This window comes from Varanus komodoensis, unplaced genomic scaffold (assembly GCF_004798865.1).
Source record: "Varanus komodoensis strain SLA01 unplaced genomic scaffold, ASM479886v1 scaffold35, whole genome shotgun sequence".
NCBI lineage: Eukaryota > Metazoa > Chordata > Lepidosauria > Squamata > Varanidae > Varanus > Varanus komodoensis.
In genome coordinates, this window is record NW_025335856.1 from 2,498,489 (window position 1) to 2,515,509 (window position 17,021).

Below are 17,021 nucleotides of genomic sequence, written 5' to 3' on the forward strand. Positions count from 1 at the left end.
TTGACCAGAAGAACATGACAAAAAGTTTGAGCCAATCCTTATTATTCTGTCACGTACAGGTCCTTTATATATGTGTGTGTAGCAGGGGTAAAGCTGGAAAGACCTAAGTCTGTATGCTGAACCCTGTGAGGTAATCAGCAATCATAGTTTGTTAGAGAGTGCCGGGGAGTGCAACCCCATCCAGGACAGATTGAAAAGTTTCCAGTAGGACAGATCATCTTGCCCATCAGCAGCACGTCCAACAGCTCTCTAGTACTCCAACAGCTCCAACAGTATAAATGAGGGCAATGTTTTCCAGGTTGCAAATACCTTTATATAGAAATTACAAACTAAATAAATTTATAAATAAAATAAAATAATTTAGTCCACTGAATTGGCAGTGTGGCAAGGCTGGGGGACTAGCTTGCTCATTCAGGATTACAGTGTAGTCTAGAGCAATATATGAATATGGGACCTAATCCAGTACAGTGTTAAGAGTGCTTAAATTAAAAGTTTAACCTACTGGTTAAGTAAGGCTTAAGAAGCTTAACTGTGTGAAAGTGGTGGTGTTACTTCCCAACCACAAAATAAATTTTTTGGACCAAATACAGAATTCTAACTAAGCCCAGATGTACCCATACTTCGGGGGCAATTCAATGGAGGTTCAGTTTAAAAAAAAAGTCCTAATAGGCCCAGCCTCCCTCCAAGGACTCATTCTGGCTGTAGGTTTTGTAATGTCTAACTTTGCATAGGATTTGCACCCTTAGACTATGCCACAATTTCTTTAAGGCATATTATTATGCAAACTTAAACTGTAAGAATGCCTACAACCCCCAGCATGTCCTGGCAAACGTTTTAAATGTCTAAACTTGTATAAGATTGCACCTTTGTTTAACAATTTTAAGGTTGCAGAAGGGGACCTTTGTTATTCCTTCATCTGATCTTCTTTAAATCCTCCTACAGTTTAGAGGAAAAATGATCTTCTCTTTTATCATACAACTGAGAGGGAAGCAGTGACCACATTCTTGTTCATGTAAAAATTGTATGCAAGCAAACAAAATGTAGCATCTGTAGCACAAAATCCAGAATAAGTATCATGGCCACTTGAGCCAAGAAATCATACTAATTGCGTGAGTTTTAATTATTTATTTAGAACTACGAAGGTTTTATATCAGTAAAACAATAGTTTTGAGGAAAAAATGAACACTTTCTTTGTTGTAAGATGATGCATGCATGTATCACAGCAGGCATTGTTTCAGGAGAGTCATTATCTCCTTTGTGAGAGAAAAGAGGGAATGCTTCTTGGGGTACCTAGTACTCATAGGTTTCTAAGCATTTATATTAAAAATAATTGACTTTTTTTTTAAAAAAATCTACAGCTCCATTAGCTGGACACACCTTTTTAATTGATCAGAACATCTGGGAACTGATTGTAATTGAATTGATTACAATCAATTGTTGCAACCTCCCTAAAAAACCCAGACACTTAGTTCATTGATTAATATTCATTTTAAAATTTATAGTTTGCATGTCCTGACATATGGCCCACAAGAGGGACACAATAATGTACAAAATGCAATTTAAAGCAGCTAAAGACCACTAAAAACCACAGCAATGATGATTAAAAGCCTAAGCAAATGTAGAACAGCCACTACAATAGGACAGCAGCAAAAAACTCTTCATATAGGTCCAGGGACTTGTGAGGAAAAAGAGAAGTAACTGATTTTCTGGGAGTCTGAAATGAAGAAGACAAGCAGGTCTCTGTAAGGGAACTGTCTGCTATGAGGGCAGAAACCAGCACGAGGAAATCGTGTGGCCACCAGTCTAGCTTCTGGTAGAACTGGAAAACCAAGCAGAGCTTTGCGCAATGGCCTGAACACATGATTCGTAATATTATGTGGGATTAGTAGGAATGGAGGGATCAGGGGAAGATACCTATGTATATTGGTATGCCTTGTGTGTATTTTGGATGGTCAAAAAATAACAAACATTGGGTTCACTTAATGCCTTTTAAGCCAGCCTGTATCCTAAGTGCACATTTCAGTGGATTGAATATCAAGAAACATGTTCGCTTTCTCTCTCGTTTACTCTGAAGTGTTCAAAGTGGTCCTCTCTCTCCCACACACACACACACACACACACACACCTCACAACAACCCTGTTTGATGGGCCACTGTCATTATTATTCCCAGTTAGTAACTGGATTAGAGTATGGGGTATGGGAAGGAGTGGGAAACATCATCTCTTGAAGGGAACATGACATCCATGGTACTGACTGATTGAAGAGTGTATGTAAAGACTCAGTGCCCCCAATTCCAGTTTACTTCTAGCACTGGATAGAAGATGCTTTAGGTATGGATAACTTCCATTCATGCTGCTCCACAGTGTAGAGGTTAGAAATATGTTTACTTTTTTGTTTGCTTTTAGATTGCTTTGTGTATGATACTTATTCCCCTCTGCTTTTCTTTCCATGTCTTGGCAACTTGATGCTTTAAACTTGGGAAATTCTGCAAATGCATTGTTATCACCCTAGAGTATTACATTAGATTATGCCATTTCTAGAATTTTGTGGTGTCTGTCTGTCTGTCTGTCTCTCTCTCTCTCTCTCTCTCTCTCTGTGTGTGTGTGTGTGTGTGAGAGAGAGAGAGAGAGAGAGAGAGAGAGAGAGAGAGAGAGAGAGAGAAGCTGGCAGGAGGTTCGGAAAGCCATGTGTTTAGGAAGTGGGGAGCAATAAATCTCTTAGAATACACACTTCTAAGCAGTTTCCCCAAATGTGCACTTACCATGGAGTAACGTAGCCTATGAGCTGGTGGGAGTGACTGTCTTGAACATCTTCTCCATGGTAAAACAGAGGAAAAAAAACCCCTATACCTATTTCCATGTCACAGTACAAAGTAAGCCTGTTTAATGGAGTGGCTAAACTCCAGGAGAAAAGCAGATGCTTACTGTTCATTGTGAATCTAAACAGTCCTGCATACGTTTCGACCCACCAAGCCATATGCAGCCTACCAAGTATGCATGATGCCCCTTGAAAGAGATAGATTCTCTCTGTTTTTGCTACCTCCCTGGGATGGCAGAAGTATGTCGGGTATCAAGCATCTGAGAGGTATGGTTGATGGCTGGCATTTGATTTATAAGTTGCCACGCCAGGACAGTACGTTATGAATGTATGGCCTGTGTTAAACCCTTGCAGATCCCTGATGCGCTCAGTACAGCTGGAGTGCTGCCCATGAATTGCAGCAGCCCTCAAAATTCTCAGCCTGCTTTTCAAGTCCTGATAACCTTAACCTCACAGCACTAGAGACAGCAAGGATCAGACCAGAAGCCTCTGCATGCAAATCATCTGCTTTACTCCTGAATTACATCTCTTTCCTCAAAGCCTCAGAAATATACTGATAAGATTACCACCATCACATTGAGTTCTATTTGGAGTTTTCAGCAATGTGGGCATCAGGCCTATACAAATTGTGACCCAGCAAGCTGGAAACAGCTTGTCATCCAAGTATGCTGGACCATCAGGGGCTTGATTTTGCTGCCTACCTTCGTTATCCAGCTCCTGGCAAACGGCGGTGTGTGCCTGATGGACAATACATGGTTTGTGCAACTTGCTGCTCTTAGAATGAGATATTTGTCTCAAAGGGAGGGCACGTTTAGATGGCTAGGCATGTGTACCATAACTGCATTATTTACTTCAGACAACCATGTAATACTTTTCCTGCTGTTAAGTAGGTTGGGGGTTCAGGAATTACGCAAAAGGAGAGTGCTCCATAATATGATATTAGAAATATATTATTTCTCACTGCACTCCTTAAGAAAATACTATTCTCCTTACATTTCTGTTTTTTTTCTCCTTCATGCTATGGCAGTGGTGCTCCATGCTGATGAGACAATACTTGGTGCAACCCCAGGCAGTCATTTTTCAGGTAATTTCTTAGGATACCGAACACCTGACTCATACTTTTCATGTATGAATCCAAGTCAGGTTCCACGATTACAAATGAGGTACTCTGGCTGTACCCGCATATTAATCAAATCCTGCTCATAGCTTCACCAGAAACCCATTGGTATCATATTGCAAGTAGAAAAGCAAACATTTTGGATAGGGTAGTGACACAAATAAAGCCGCAGCTCAGCTTTGCCACACCTTCTACTCCACTGTGCTGAATACAATCCACCAGAGATGTTTTGTAGCCAGCCAGTTACCTGGCAGTCTCCTGTTTTTGAATTTTCAGGCAGGCAGCAAAACAGGAAGTTTATGGAGCCTGTGGTGGATCACCCTACATGGCTGGCAGGCTGTATTTGGCCAGATGATTCATCAGATTTCCAATTGGTTGTCCAGTGCTCATTCTGCACTGTCAGTTTATATGCAATCGTATGTACACAGTCTGCATATATTTTCATAAAGCCGTGCATCTGTCTCAGGAATATTGTATTCACCCAGCACTTAACCCATTGTATTTTGCATTTAGTAAAAAGCAGTTCTCTCACTCCAGAAAGAGCAATCACTGCTACTTGGTTGGCTATATGGAACACAGTTACATAAGTTTCAAACCTTTATCACTTTATTTATTTATTAGATGTATATCCTACCTTTTCCTTGCAAAGAACTCAAAGTGACTTACATCATTCTCTTCCTACTGTTCTCAGTCATATGCCCACAAGAGCAACTCTGTGAGGTAGGTTGAACTGGGAGGTGACTGGCCCAAAGTCACCCAGTTGGCCCCATGTCTGGACACGGACTAGAACCCAGATCACTTGAGTCCTAGTCCCGAGCTCTTAACCACTACACCACACTTGAATATTGTTGGTGATGTGATAACACTTAGCAATACATGTTACTCTCTTGCCTTAAGAGTATACTAACAGCGAAGGGGCTTTGATTGAGTGCTCATGCTGTCTCTTTCTCTGTCATCTCTGTACATATAATGGTAAATGCTGGCTTCTTTTTTGCTTCTACATGTCCATGTAACTACACACAATGCCCTTTTAATGTGTGGTTTATTTATTTATTTATTTTACCTATTTACTCAACCTTTCTTGCTTGAATTTCATTGTGCAGTTTATTTGGAAAGTGCAAATTGCAAAAAGTTCTCCTCCTGCATTCAAGCTAGTGTGTAGATAGGCTATTGCGCTTTGTTCCTAGAAAGGGTTGACAATAATATTGTCCAAGATTTTTTTTTTTAAGATGGGATAATTTGACAAGTCAAATAGAAAGACTCTCATTCTGAATGATAAATGCTAAGGAAAATTAAGGAAATTTCAAATTATCAAAGTCAGATGTTTTAAGATCAAGAGGACATGATAAGTTACTAGACAACAAACTATAAGTGAGAGCAGCTGGAGATATTTGTTTTTAATTCCAGGGATGCAATTTACATTATTGAAAATGAAAGTCACTTTTCAGCTGAAGATGTGGCTTGCCTCTTCAACAACACATGGCAAGAAATATATATCTAGCTGGAGATTGTTCTACCTATATTACTGTAGAGAGTGGGTCCGTCTTGTGCTCATTACAGACTGTTCAGATAGATTTGTCTGATTCTGAGGAGGAGGTGGAGAAATGAGGTGGAGTGAGGACTTTGAAATTTCCTGGTTAACTAGGCTGAGCATAAGAGTTGGCCTGCTTTGGAAGGGTGGAAGAATTTTCAGGATGGGAGGGGGGTGTAAGACCCAGTCCTTGACCCGGTAAGGGAGGCATCAGGAAAATTAGCTGCCCAATTAGAGGTTCTCCCATATTTTGGCTGTCTTGCCCTCCAGTAGCAAGAGCTACCCCAGGGGTGGAGTTGGAAGCCTTACTGAAAGGGAGGGACTCAACAGAAGGTTCCTGTTTGGATTCAGCTCTTTACATGGGAAGAAGCTGCTCTCCCAACTTTGGTAGAAGGCTATTTAAAATTCACACTGATCTGTAATAAATAATAAATGCAATAAATAAATTCCAATAAAGCATTGTACCTCACAGGATTGTCTTGAGTCTAAAAGGGAAAGGACCAACTCATACCAGGTACATACCATTTCACTGGATTGTGGCTGAAGTTATAAAAGGAAAAATAAAGGTTTATAATTAATTAGCTTTTGTTATGTTTCAACTGATTTTGAAACAGGATATATATGTTTAAAATTTGTGGTGAAGACTCAGCCCTCACCTAAAACTATGGCACAGATTGTGGGGTGGATCTGGTCAACTAGGGCAGACTGAGGAAGATACGGTCTAAACAATTAGGAGGGAGAACAACAGAATTGTGTTTGAGAGGTGTGGTATGGCATCAATCTCGATCGATCGATTGATCGATCTATCTATCTATGCTCCTTTGTGTCATTAGGAGCTGTTACACCAATCCTTATCCTTAGCAGAGAGTAACTTGTATGCCTAGGAATGAACACACTTCAGCAGTGGTGCAAACAGGTCAGGGAGTGACATGAACAGAGATTGGTGCAACAACTGCTGATGTCACAAATACCTTTTTCTTACTCCTGCTCTTTGCATATACACGCAGGGAAAGGGACAGAGACTGCTGAGCATGTGTGCAGGGAGGTTGACACTGCAAGCAGACTCTGCTACCTCTGTTTGAGCCTCTGATTGTCAAGGAATAGAAAGGGGCTGCTGGTTGGTATGTAAACCTTCCAAGTTGCCTGAACTTCCTGTGGATTGCAGCAGGCAGGGAGGCTTGAAAGGAAGAACTTAGTTGGGCCTGGGGTAAATGTACTGATGACAGAGGGAACTGAGGTGATGGCCTGTGGGTTGAAGCAAGAGATAGCATGAGAAGATAAATTCCACATAGTACAAATCCAGCTAGGAATTGGCATGTGCCAAGCGGTAACAGTCTCTCCAAACACATTACACAATTTGGGATGTGCATTCAGTAAGTGAGCACAATAATAGCTAAGCCAAGCATAGTCCTAGGAATATTTGGCAGGGAATTCCATTGCTTTTTCCACTTGTGGTTTCTGCCATGTAGGACATCCCTTTGGAGAAGTGTCTTCTGTATAGCTTGGTAACATGAATGTGAAGGATCTCTTAGATGGCTTTTAAAAGGGGTCTATATGATTCAAGGAATTTGAGTCATAATAGCAATGACTATGAGTTGATAGCTAATAATGTATACAGGAGCAGTGTAACGCTAAATGTCAGATGGCACTGTCTCACAAGAGGGAAGAACATCACTTCTACACATGCTTCTGAGTGTTCCAGGGAAAGTGTTGACAACAAATTGATGAAATGGGTGGATCTTGGTTGCATCCAGCAAAACAGTTCTTATGAGGGCTATGTACTGTTGGAGAAATCATTCCAGAACCAGCTTTTAGGTGGGGGTTCACTTTACTTTGGTTTCCTTTAGTGAGGGTGCAGTTCAATTCAGACCCAAACTAGGGCCTTGGTCCAGTTTTCTGAAGCTTCAGATGTCTCCTGCCTGAATGACTTCAAACCTGCTGCCACCATTAATGCAAAGGTGTGTATCAGAGCCCTGAAACACATATTCAGGGAAACTCTTGCTCAGGGCCCCCCTGCACAAGCAGAAACTGCTCTGAAGGTGTATATGGGGGCGGCTGTTAAAGGAGGGAAATAAAACATACACCTCCAAAAATGACAGGTGGGGGAGATAGCCTATCCTCTGCCAAGAACACTTTGGCAACAGGGCTTAGGTAGGGGTGGCCATTTTGGGGAATGCAGGCTTTGTTTTCCTGTTCTGAACTATGCCCCCACGCACATCTTCAGACCCTGTTTGTGCTGCTGTTGTGAGCAAGTATCCCCTGAAAGCATGCATTTGGGTTTTGACAGCCATCATCCTCTCTGAAGCTTTAGAGAGTCTAAAACTGTGGGACAGTCCACTTTTAGATTGCTTTACATATTTCACTTTGGAGAAAGTCTGAATACCTTGGAAAAGATCTGCTTCAATTTGGTATGTGAACTTTGTCCAATGCAGATCTCTACCTTTTATGTATTTATGATCCAAGGTTTTGTTCCAAAGCAGCCTCAATAAACAGCTTGGTACTAGTTTTATGCTAGTGGAAATGGTTTGTTCTTTAATTCTTAGCACTATGAGTTGTCATTTGGAATGTGCTTTTAGGAATCCAGATATCAGCCAAAAACAGATCAATACTGTTACTATTCTGGACCTCTCAGAAAAATTAACAAGTTATTTTCTACTTTGGGGTGCAACATGCACTCTCATAGTATAGAAAATACAAATAACTTTTGGACAGCTTTGGAATCAGTCTGATCCTAGGTAGTTTTGCATAAGTCTTTTAAATTTTCTAGCCCACAAAGGTTACTGTAACATTCTGGAACCTCCATTATCCTTGGAACATTTCTCCCCACTGTTTGGTAAGATGTGGTCCACTGTGCATCATCTACTGTGATTATCAGCTAATGCTGTGGTATGGAAGCAGATGAAGGTGTTGTAGAGTGACTTTACGGGACGTTTTTAGACAATCTTCTTAGTCAAGTGAGGGTCTATTCATGCATTCACATGGTGCATGGTAATTGTGGGGAATTCCAGTGTGAACTCTGACTCCCCATTCAAGACTGATTGGTCATATACAGAAGGAACCAGCTTTTTGAGTATTTGCAAGGGCAGGAGAAAAAAACAGCCCCACATATGATAACCAATGTAGATAGCATGGGATTATTCCATATGTTATATACAGGAATTTTGGGTGCAGTTTCATAAATCATGTGACCTGACCACCCTCATCAATACTGCATAAGGCATTTATCCTGTGCTTACCATTCCCTACTTTAATGGATTCTTCAGATGATGTTTCATTCCAATTTCATTTCTGTGTCTAAGCAGTACTTTCAGCACCTTTTGATTCCTTCCTTCCTTCCTTCCTTCCTTCCTTCCTTCCTTCCTTCCTTCCTTCCTTTGATCAGGGAAAATGCCTATTTTATTTTAAAAGCAAAAGAAAGCATGATTTCCTTAGTGTATTTGCAGTACTCTGCTATGCCACAGTACCACCTAGGGGTCATGTAGCAGAAAAACAGAAAAGTTCTTCATGTAGCCCTGAGACCTCAATTCTACAACAAAAAAGAAAATAGATGCAGTGGAGTGACACTCGGTTAGCTTACAAATGCAGCTTTTACATTAGTATTGAATGCTAAACAATTCAATTTTAGAATTCCTTAGAATTCTTACTTACCTTCCACTCACTGCCCTCCCCAACAGTCTTGAGTATCATGAGTGGATGCTGCAGAGGATGATTTAACAATTTTCTTTCAAAATATGATAGTCCTCATTTGGGTCAGGCTTCAAAGGAGCTATACTTTCTAGGCATTGAAGGTAATTATTTCCTGGAACTTTATAAATAACTTTCATTGCTACGGCAGAGACCTATTGTCAGTTGATCTATGAGAAGTCAATGGAAATTGATTAACTTACATTAGGAGCTTGTCAATTTTTCCAGCTTTACTAAGGCCACGACTTATTCTACCATTCATTGCGTACACATGTCAAGAGTGTGAAAGTACAATTGTCAAGTCATGTGTAAATAGGAAAGTAATCATGAACTGAAGATTAAAAAGAGCAATTTCATGTAGAAGTTGTATAAGGATAAACAAAGAAGGTGATTCAGGGAAAGAAATGGTTTTTGTTTTTACCTGTAAATTTATTAAATGCTGTATAAAATATCTAGGCATTTAGATTCAGATGAGCACTGTATAAGTAAATAACTGAATGAAAACATATGTAAACATAGGCATGTGCTTTTAGACTTGTTAGAGCTGTTCACATGAAATAGAAATAGATATTAGAGATTTTTCCTCCGCTTTTAGAGGAATTGTGGGCAGTGAATACTCCATTAAGGGGCAAAGAACACCTTAATTTATTTTAGAGAGAAAGCTAACCAGTAATCCTTTCCCTTGACAGGGGAGTTTTGTTTGTGTATAAGGTTTTCTTTTTTAAAATTTGTTCATGGAATAACATAAAAAGATACAACCCTTTTGCAGTCTAAAGCTGCAGTCCTTAACTCACTCACCTGGGATTGAACCCATCTGAACTAAATAAGAGTTAATTCTGAGTAGACATGTAAAGGATTGCACTATTAATGCTCACTGAGAAAGGAAAGCTGTAGATTAGGATTCTATTGTGCATGTATGTTTGCTTCTACTCTGTTCTCATCCCCATGTAACGGAAAGCATTTGAGAATGTTTTGTTCAGCTGTTACCATGGGCATATTGGTAGACAATGCTACTGGGAGGCATGCTGTTTCTCATGATCACCAGTGGTGCTGAATAAACAATGCACCCTCAATGCACATAGTATTTTATGTAGCAACACAATAAATGAGGAGATAGGTCCCTGCCCCAGAGTGCTTACAACTAAAATCTAAAAATTGAAGGAAACTGGGGAGAGACAATCAAGGAAGGATATGAGTTAGGAAAGATAGCAGAGGATAGCAAGGACAGTGGATATGCAAGACAAAGGACTGGGCAGAGAGAGGGAATGGAGCCACAGAGTATCTCAGCAAGTTTGCATCCTGAAGTCCCCAAACCATATGCACAGCCTTAAGACTGTAATAGTTAATAATTGTTTTAATGCAGTTGCAACTAAGAGGAAGGATAGATTGAATACAACTGAATATCATTGTAGCAATGCTTGAAAGCCAAAGGTATCTGTTGCCAAGCACTGAGAATCAGTGTTGGTATAATGCATATGGCACTGAACTTGGGATACCTTACTTCTGATTCCCTGACTGCCTTTTCCTTTGGCAATGTTGAGCTAGTTACTATCCTTTGTGGTGTGTCATTAGGAAAGCCCTGTATGCACCTCCCTAAGCTTAGTGCACAATCTACTTTCATGTTTTATCTTTTGACATCATTGAGAAAATAACAAGATGGGAAATAAAAAAGAATTATGTTATTCTTGCTGGAGGAGGCATGTTGGCTAATTTTTGGAGAGCAGAATGAGAAAAAAAGTTTTGGTGCTTTGCTGATTGGTGGATTTGGCCTCCTTTTTGTGGCCCAGTTGGTCAAGGTTGAGCTATGTGTTGGCTGAGCTCTGTGTAACCATGCCTTTTGATCTTGCTGCATTATGCTACAGTCTTTACTCAGCTCACCTTTGCATATATGTTAAAGTCATTTTAAGAATGAAAAAAATGCTTTTGTATGAACAGTGAACATGGGAGGAAGCACCAAGACATTAGTCAGTGGGCTGCAATATGAAATTCAATTGGCCAGGAATAAGACTTCCCTGTTAAATCTACCAGAGAGTAAGAAGTTAGCAGGACTTACTTCTAAGTTAGCATGCTAAGGATTGCACTATTAATGAGCCATACTATGAATGTTTCTAATTAGTGGCAGTTAAGTTCTATGATATATGAACAACTTGATGCTTTTCTTCAGCATTAAGATGAGAAAGTACTCTTGTAGCCCAGTTTAGAGACATTGGTCCCAATCCAAAGAAAGTTAGTTATGTTTAATAAGCCCTGTTGAAATTAATGGGACAAACTAATCATGGTTAATATATGTCTCTTTGATTTCAATGGGATGTAAGTGCAGCTAGTTTTCTCTGGATTGTCTGAGACAATAATTTTAATGAGAGCTGAAGGCCAGTCTTGGCAAAGATGCACATACTCACTGCATCTGTCTTATTATCATCACTGGTCAAATAAGTTTTTATGCTTTCAAAATGCTTTCAAACCTTGGAAGTACTTGTTTGACTAGAGCTAGTAGTGGGAAAGAAGGAATGTTGATGAACACTGAAGGCAATGTCTACTATCTATCATCTTCAGTTTTCTGGGAAAAAACACCCTGTGGACAAGGTCAGTCGAAAGATGGATTTAATAATAGCTAGCTGAAATGCAGGTGTGAATGGAGAGTTGCTGGGGAGGAGGTGAGGTCAAATAGATCTGCAGACAGAAGAAATGTAGACACGTTTAAATTCAAGCTTTGCTGTGACTATGTAGGAAGTTTTATTACTCAGCATTTTCTTCTTCCTAAGAATCATTACTTGGAAAATACTAGAGAGTTGAAATCATGGTCAAGCCAAGGAGTATTCTGGTCAACAATTTTAAATTTCTTAAGCTGTTTGTTAGGGCTGCCTTTTGGGGGCATCCTCCCCCACTTTTCCAGATCATGCCTGAAACAAACGCTGCATAGAAGACAGTAATTTTTCAGAGGAGGATACAGGTATGATAAAGCTATCAGTGCATGCATTACACACATTCATTTTTCCATGTCATTTTTTCCTGTCCAGCTCTGGTTTATGGTGAAATAGATGTTCAGGGGGTTTTCTTTAAGATAGAAAAGCATAACATACTAGGTACTGTATGAAGCATAGACATGTCACCATTCACAAGAGGGTGCATAATCATAAGGACAGAGGTAGAGGCAGAAGGAAAAGTTCAACAAAGTAGTGTTGAGATGGAACAGGACAAATGTAACGGGCAACTGAGTATGCAAAAAGGGTGAGCTTACTGCAACTCTTCTTAGAAGCTCTGCTGACAAAATAGGGCCTGAGACTGTTGTAGAAGGATAAGATAGGAGAATGTCATACAGGGCACCCATCGGTAAGAAGGGGTTCAGGAGGAAATACATGTAAGACAGTAACAATCCACATTAGTCTTCCTGACCATAGCATTCAGGATTCTGAGAATTTCGGTTTATAAATGATCAAGTTTCTAAATCTTCTGGTTGCAAAGATGCAATAAATTTCCCCCAGGCATGCCTGGAAAAATCTTAGGAAACTAAGGAGTAGCTGATTGGCATTTCTGGTACTTGGGTGGAGGCTCAGCCTTTCAGCTGTGTAATATATCATGCAAAGCAAGCAAAAGTATACTTTATAATTTTCAGATTTCAGCTTCTTTGGTACAGAATATGGATTAACCTGAAATTAGTTTTTAGCACTGTGGTGTACACAGAAGCCTTGATATGTATGTGGCCAGATCATGTTTAATGGTTGTTGCAGGGATTCATGTGAAAGTGGGCTTCTAGTGGCAAACATTGTTCTGGCTACTTGCTTGTATTATATTGCAACTAAACCCCTTTCCATTTGCCCACAGGCCACAACATTTGCCAACGTATGATTTAATAAATGAAGAAATGTGGCCCATGGGTGTCAGGGCTTTCATCTTAGCTTTGTATGGCTGTTTTGGGCAGATGTCGCAAGCCTCTGCTGGGGTGAGATCTTGGTCCCTGGGAAAGGGGCATGACAATTCCCCATGTGTTATCTGCAAGTCACTAAGTGAGCTTCAGCAACATAATGGCTGGAATTGGGACTGCTGTGCTAAAGTATCTTAGGTCAGAGCAATCTTAAGGCATGTTCTGTGTCTATTATCAGAGTGAAGTGGCAGAGAAGGATGTGCTACATTTAGGAACATAAAAGTTTGTTGTGTAAAATGAGCAGGCACTGTGAGCAAGACTGAAGTGGTATATAATCTTTGTCAGGAGAGGTAAAGATGATCTGCGTCTGGGTACCAGTGATATATGGAAGGAGAGTGGATGAGAATTGAGGAGCTGTTGCACATTCGGGTGTATGTGGGTGGACAGACTCTGTACTGAATGCATGGTTGGTTGGGGGAAGCCAGGACCCACCACTACTGGAAAGAAGGGGACTCATCCCCTTCCCTCCATCCACCAGCAGTAATCCTGGTGTCCTGTACACCTTGAATGTGCCTCAGTTTGGAACATCTGAGAACCAAATTAGGAGAAAAGGACATTTGTGTTGAAATGGGCACATGTCTGTTTCCTTATGAAAAAATCATCTGCTGGGGATGGGGTGTGTGTGTGATGTAGCTAAAAATGACCAGGATCACAGCAGAGGGGGGAGGAGAATGAACCCTTGACTGCTTTGGTTCTGAGGAAAATCACTCATCTGAACATGGTATTTGCAAGAGGGGGAGATCTCCCCCTCCCATTGGTGCTAATATATAGTTTGAACCTCAGGGAAGATGTGGACTGGGAAACAATGAATAATTTGAATCAGCAATGCAGGTGAAATCCTCTACAAACCAAGCAACTCCTGAAACCAGAAGTTTTTATTTTCTGCTTGAGGTTTCAAAAATAGGATGGTTGTCAAGCATTATGCCCTCTCTCTCTCTCTCTCTCTCTCTCTCTCTCTCTCTCTCTCTCTCTCTCCGTCTCTCTCTCTCCGTCTCTCTCTCTCTCTCTAGGATATTTGTATGCCATCCTTTGCAAGAGCCTCAAGATGGCTTAAACAATAAAATACAAATATCTAACATAACGTAAATTAACGACCCACTCTGGCTGCAATTAAAATATGATAAAATTCAATATTAAAACTTATTAAAATATTGATTAAATAAAAAGGTCTTAACCTGGCACCAAAAAACATATGATGATGGTGCCAGGTGGACCTCTCTGGGAAGCGCATTCCATAGAGTATTGGGTTGCATTTCATTTATTAGGTCATGAACTGTGTAAGCCCAAGTTACGATGTTACTGTTAATAAACTACTACTAATATAGGGCAGGTTTGCACAACTGTTAAGTTATTCTGTGAATGGGCCACTGTGGAATGATTGTTCCCTGAACAACCCATGGTACTTCTGACAGATGATCAGGCTTACCATGGCATGTTTTCCTTCATTCCTACTCAGCCTGCTGACCGCTTCTGGCAGGTATCCTAGGGACCTTCGTGGTAGAACTCCTTGTTTCCTTGGTCCCTACACTTTGTCACTTAAACTACTTAAAAACAAACGCCCTAAAAAAAGGTCTGCCTTGTAAGCACAACCACTCACAGAGCATCCTTCTCTAATAGTTAGCTACTCTTCCACTTTGGCAATTGGATTGCAACCTAGCACTGTTTTTAAAGCCTGCATCATGTTATATTAAAGTAAGCACCCCTGCTCCCAAATTGAGGAAGGCCGTGGGACAGTAGTTTTTGTCCAGCTTTGTTTGGCTCCCTGCCCCTTCCTGCTTGTTCTTTCCCTTTCTTGCTAGCTGTCATATCTTGCTATGGGTTACAGAGTTGTGAGTGGGATCAGGAGGCATACACAAATGTTATGACAAAGCAATAACACAGAGGGGAAAATTGCAGAAATGTCAAGGCAGCTGTCATTCACTCCTGCACACCTGCAACAGCACTGAAACAAACAATGGTAAGTTGCAGATATTTGTTCTTTTCAGTTTTTAGGAGCATTAGGGTAGAGTTCTGAGACAGCCTGTGGGAGGACGGTGATAGCGTGTGTGAGTGTGTGAAAGAAGCAGTGGGGATTTTTGCTGAGGTGGCAACTTTCTATGATGAAAACAGCCTGCCAGGTTCAGATGACACAGCAAGTCATCATAGGTACAAATAACCCTCAGTATGTCTTGTTTATGAAAAATAAGTCACCCTGAAGAAACTCTGCTTGTCCACACGACATAATAACCCACAGGGCTATCACCCATGTTGGGTCATCATTCCATGCCAACCAGGTCATCTTGCCATCAGTGTGCCTGGTGTTTCATAGAATATAAGAAAGTAGGTTTCTGCTGTAACTATTTTAAGTAAGAGTTTTCTCAGCCCTATTTTGAGATGCCAGTGTTTGAACCTGGCACCCTTCTTCCTGCAAAAACAAGCTTCATCCCACAGTGCAATGACACTTCTTAAATGAAAGTTCTCAGGATTTGCCAAGAAGAGCCATGACACGTAATGTAGTAGATGACAACACACAGCTTACAAACTGTACTTTCTGTGAATATATGAATAAACCCATGTACGTTTTTAGCATAGGTATGCAGAAGAACATATGCCGAGTAGAAAAAGATGGACACATTTCATTTCATTTCATAGACAGTGGCAGAAAATCAAGAAGGTGACATGAAGTGAGATGTAACCTGAGTGTATTGCTTTCATATTCAGTTTGAAATACAGTGATACATTATTTCTATGAAGGCTTCTACATAAGGAATACACAAAGCCAAGTTTATATTTATGAATTAAAGTTTTGAATTAAGATTTAAAGCAAAACATTATTTTTAGCTTTAGCAGTTATGGTGTTTTAATGTTTGTGTGAATTGCTGCTGTCTTAAACTGTGTATTACTTGTGGTGCTTAAGAGAAAAGCGGATTGGAAATGTATTAATACATTTCTGCTTTCTGTGTGAGACCGTGTTTATTGATGTGCCCTGAAAATAAAAGCAATGGGAATAGTAATGATTATTCTTGCTGTTGCTTTTTATTTGTATTTGATTTCCATACAATGTTGTGACTATAATTGTTATTTTTGTGTTATTTTAATAATGCAGAGCATTTCTTTCAGTGTCAGGGGAACTGGTACACACAGTAATGTAATGTTGTTCTGCTACAAAGACTTGGGTTGCCATAAGGAAAAAGTCTTGAGCAGGGATAGCCAACTTTTTCATGGGGATGGAGAGGAGGGAGAGAGCTTCCCTAACCAAGCTTGACCTTTGGCCATATCACTGCTCCCCCTTGTGTCCATCGGCTGGAGGAAGCCTCCTAGCCTTGAAATGTAGATGTAATGTATATGTTCCTGGGCCAGGACATGACCAAGAATGCAAAAAATTGTATAAACCAATTTACGGATGTTCTAAAGCCTCTCTCTTGGAAAACCCTTCCTCCTAAAGACAAGGTGGCATTTGATTTCGAGAAAAAATCTCAGGAAGGAATATTGAGGTCTGGGCAGCAGGTGGTGATGCAAAGCATAAGGGGGCAAAAAGCCAGCTAATCCAGGGAGATGAGATACAACAGAGGTCATTACCCGCCCCCCCCCCTTTACCTTTATTTCAGCAAGGTGCTCCAAATGAAGGATTCTGCCTCAGTGGCATCTTAGTTTGTGCAGAGAACTACAGATGACTTTGGAAGGAAGTGCAAGAGCAGCAGTAGCTTTTGCCTGATTGACTTCCATTTTCAGCCTTAATCCCATCTCACCAGTGTCCTTCCACTCCATACCACAGCACAAGAGAATGCCTCAGGCTATGCATTAATGTCATGGTGTGCAAAGATGGCTTGCAGGTGTGCAAGGCACTGTTTCTGGTGTGTGATACTGCTTGTAAAATGTGGATTATTGTTGTGTTGTCATCTGCTATATTTAAAGGCTATATATGAGCTTGGGCAGATGAATGGAAAAGCCCATACTTAATCTTCAAAAA

The 17,021-nt window shown here is 40.5% G+C and overlaps 1 protein-coding gene across 2 annotated transcripts in view; it reads left to right on the plus strand.

Annotated features, from left to right (window-relative positions):
* Positions 1-17,021, plus strand: part of PAX5 (paired box 5) — a 242,295-nt gene that overhangs the window by 97,625 nt on the left and 127,649 nt on the right. Inside the window, exon 7 of one of the 2 annotated variants that reach the window (XM_044439545.1) lies at positions 3,846-3,902. The exons of the other annotated variant lie outside the window; for it this stretch is intronic. Coding sequence (XP_044295480.1) covers positions 3,846-3,902 — 57 coding nt within the window. The remainder of the gene's footprint in view (positions 1-3,845; positions 3,903-17,021) is intronic. 2 annotated transcript variants of the gene reach the window in all.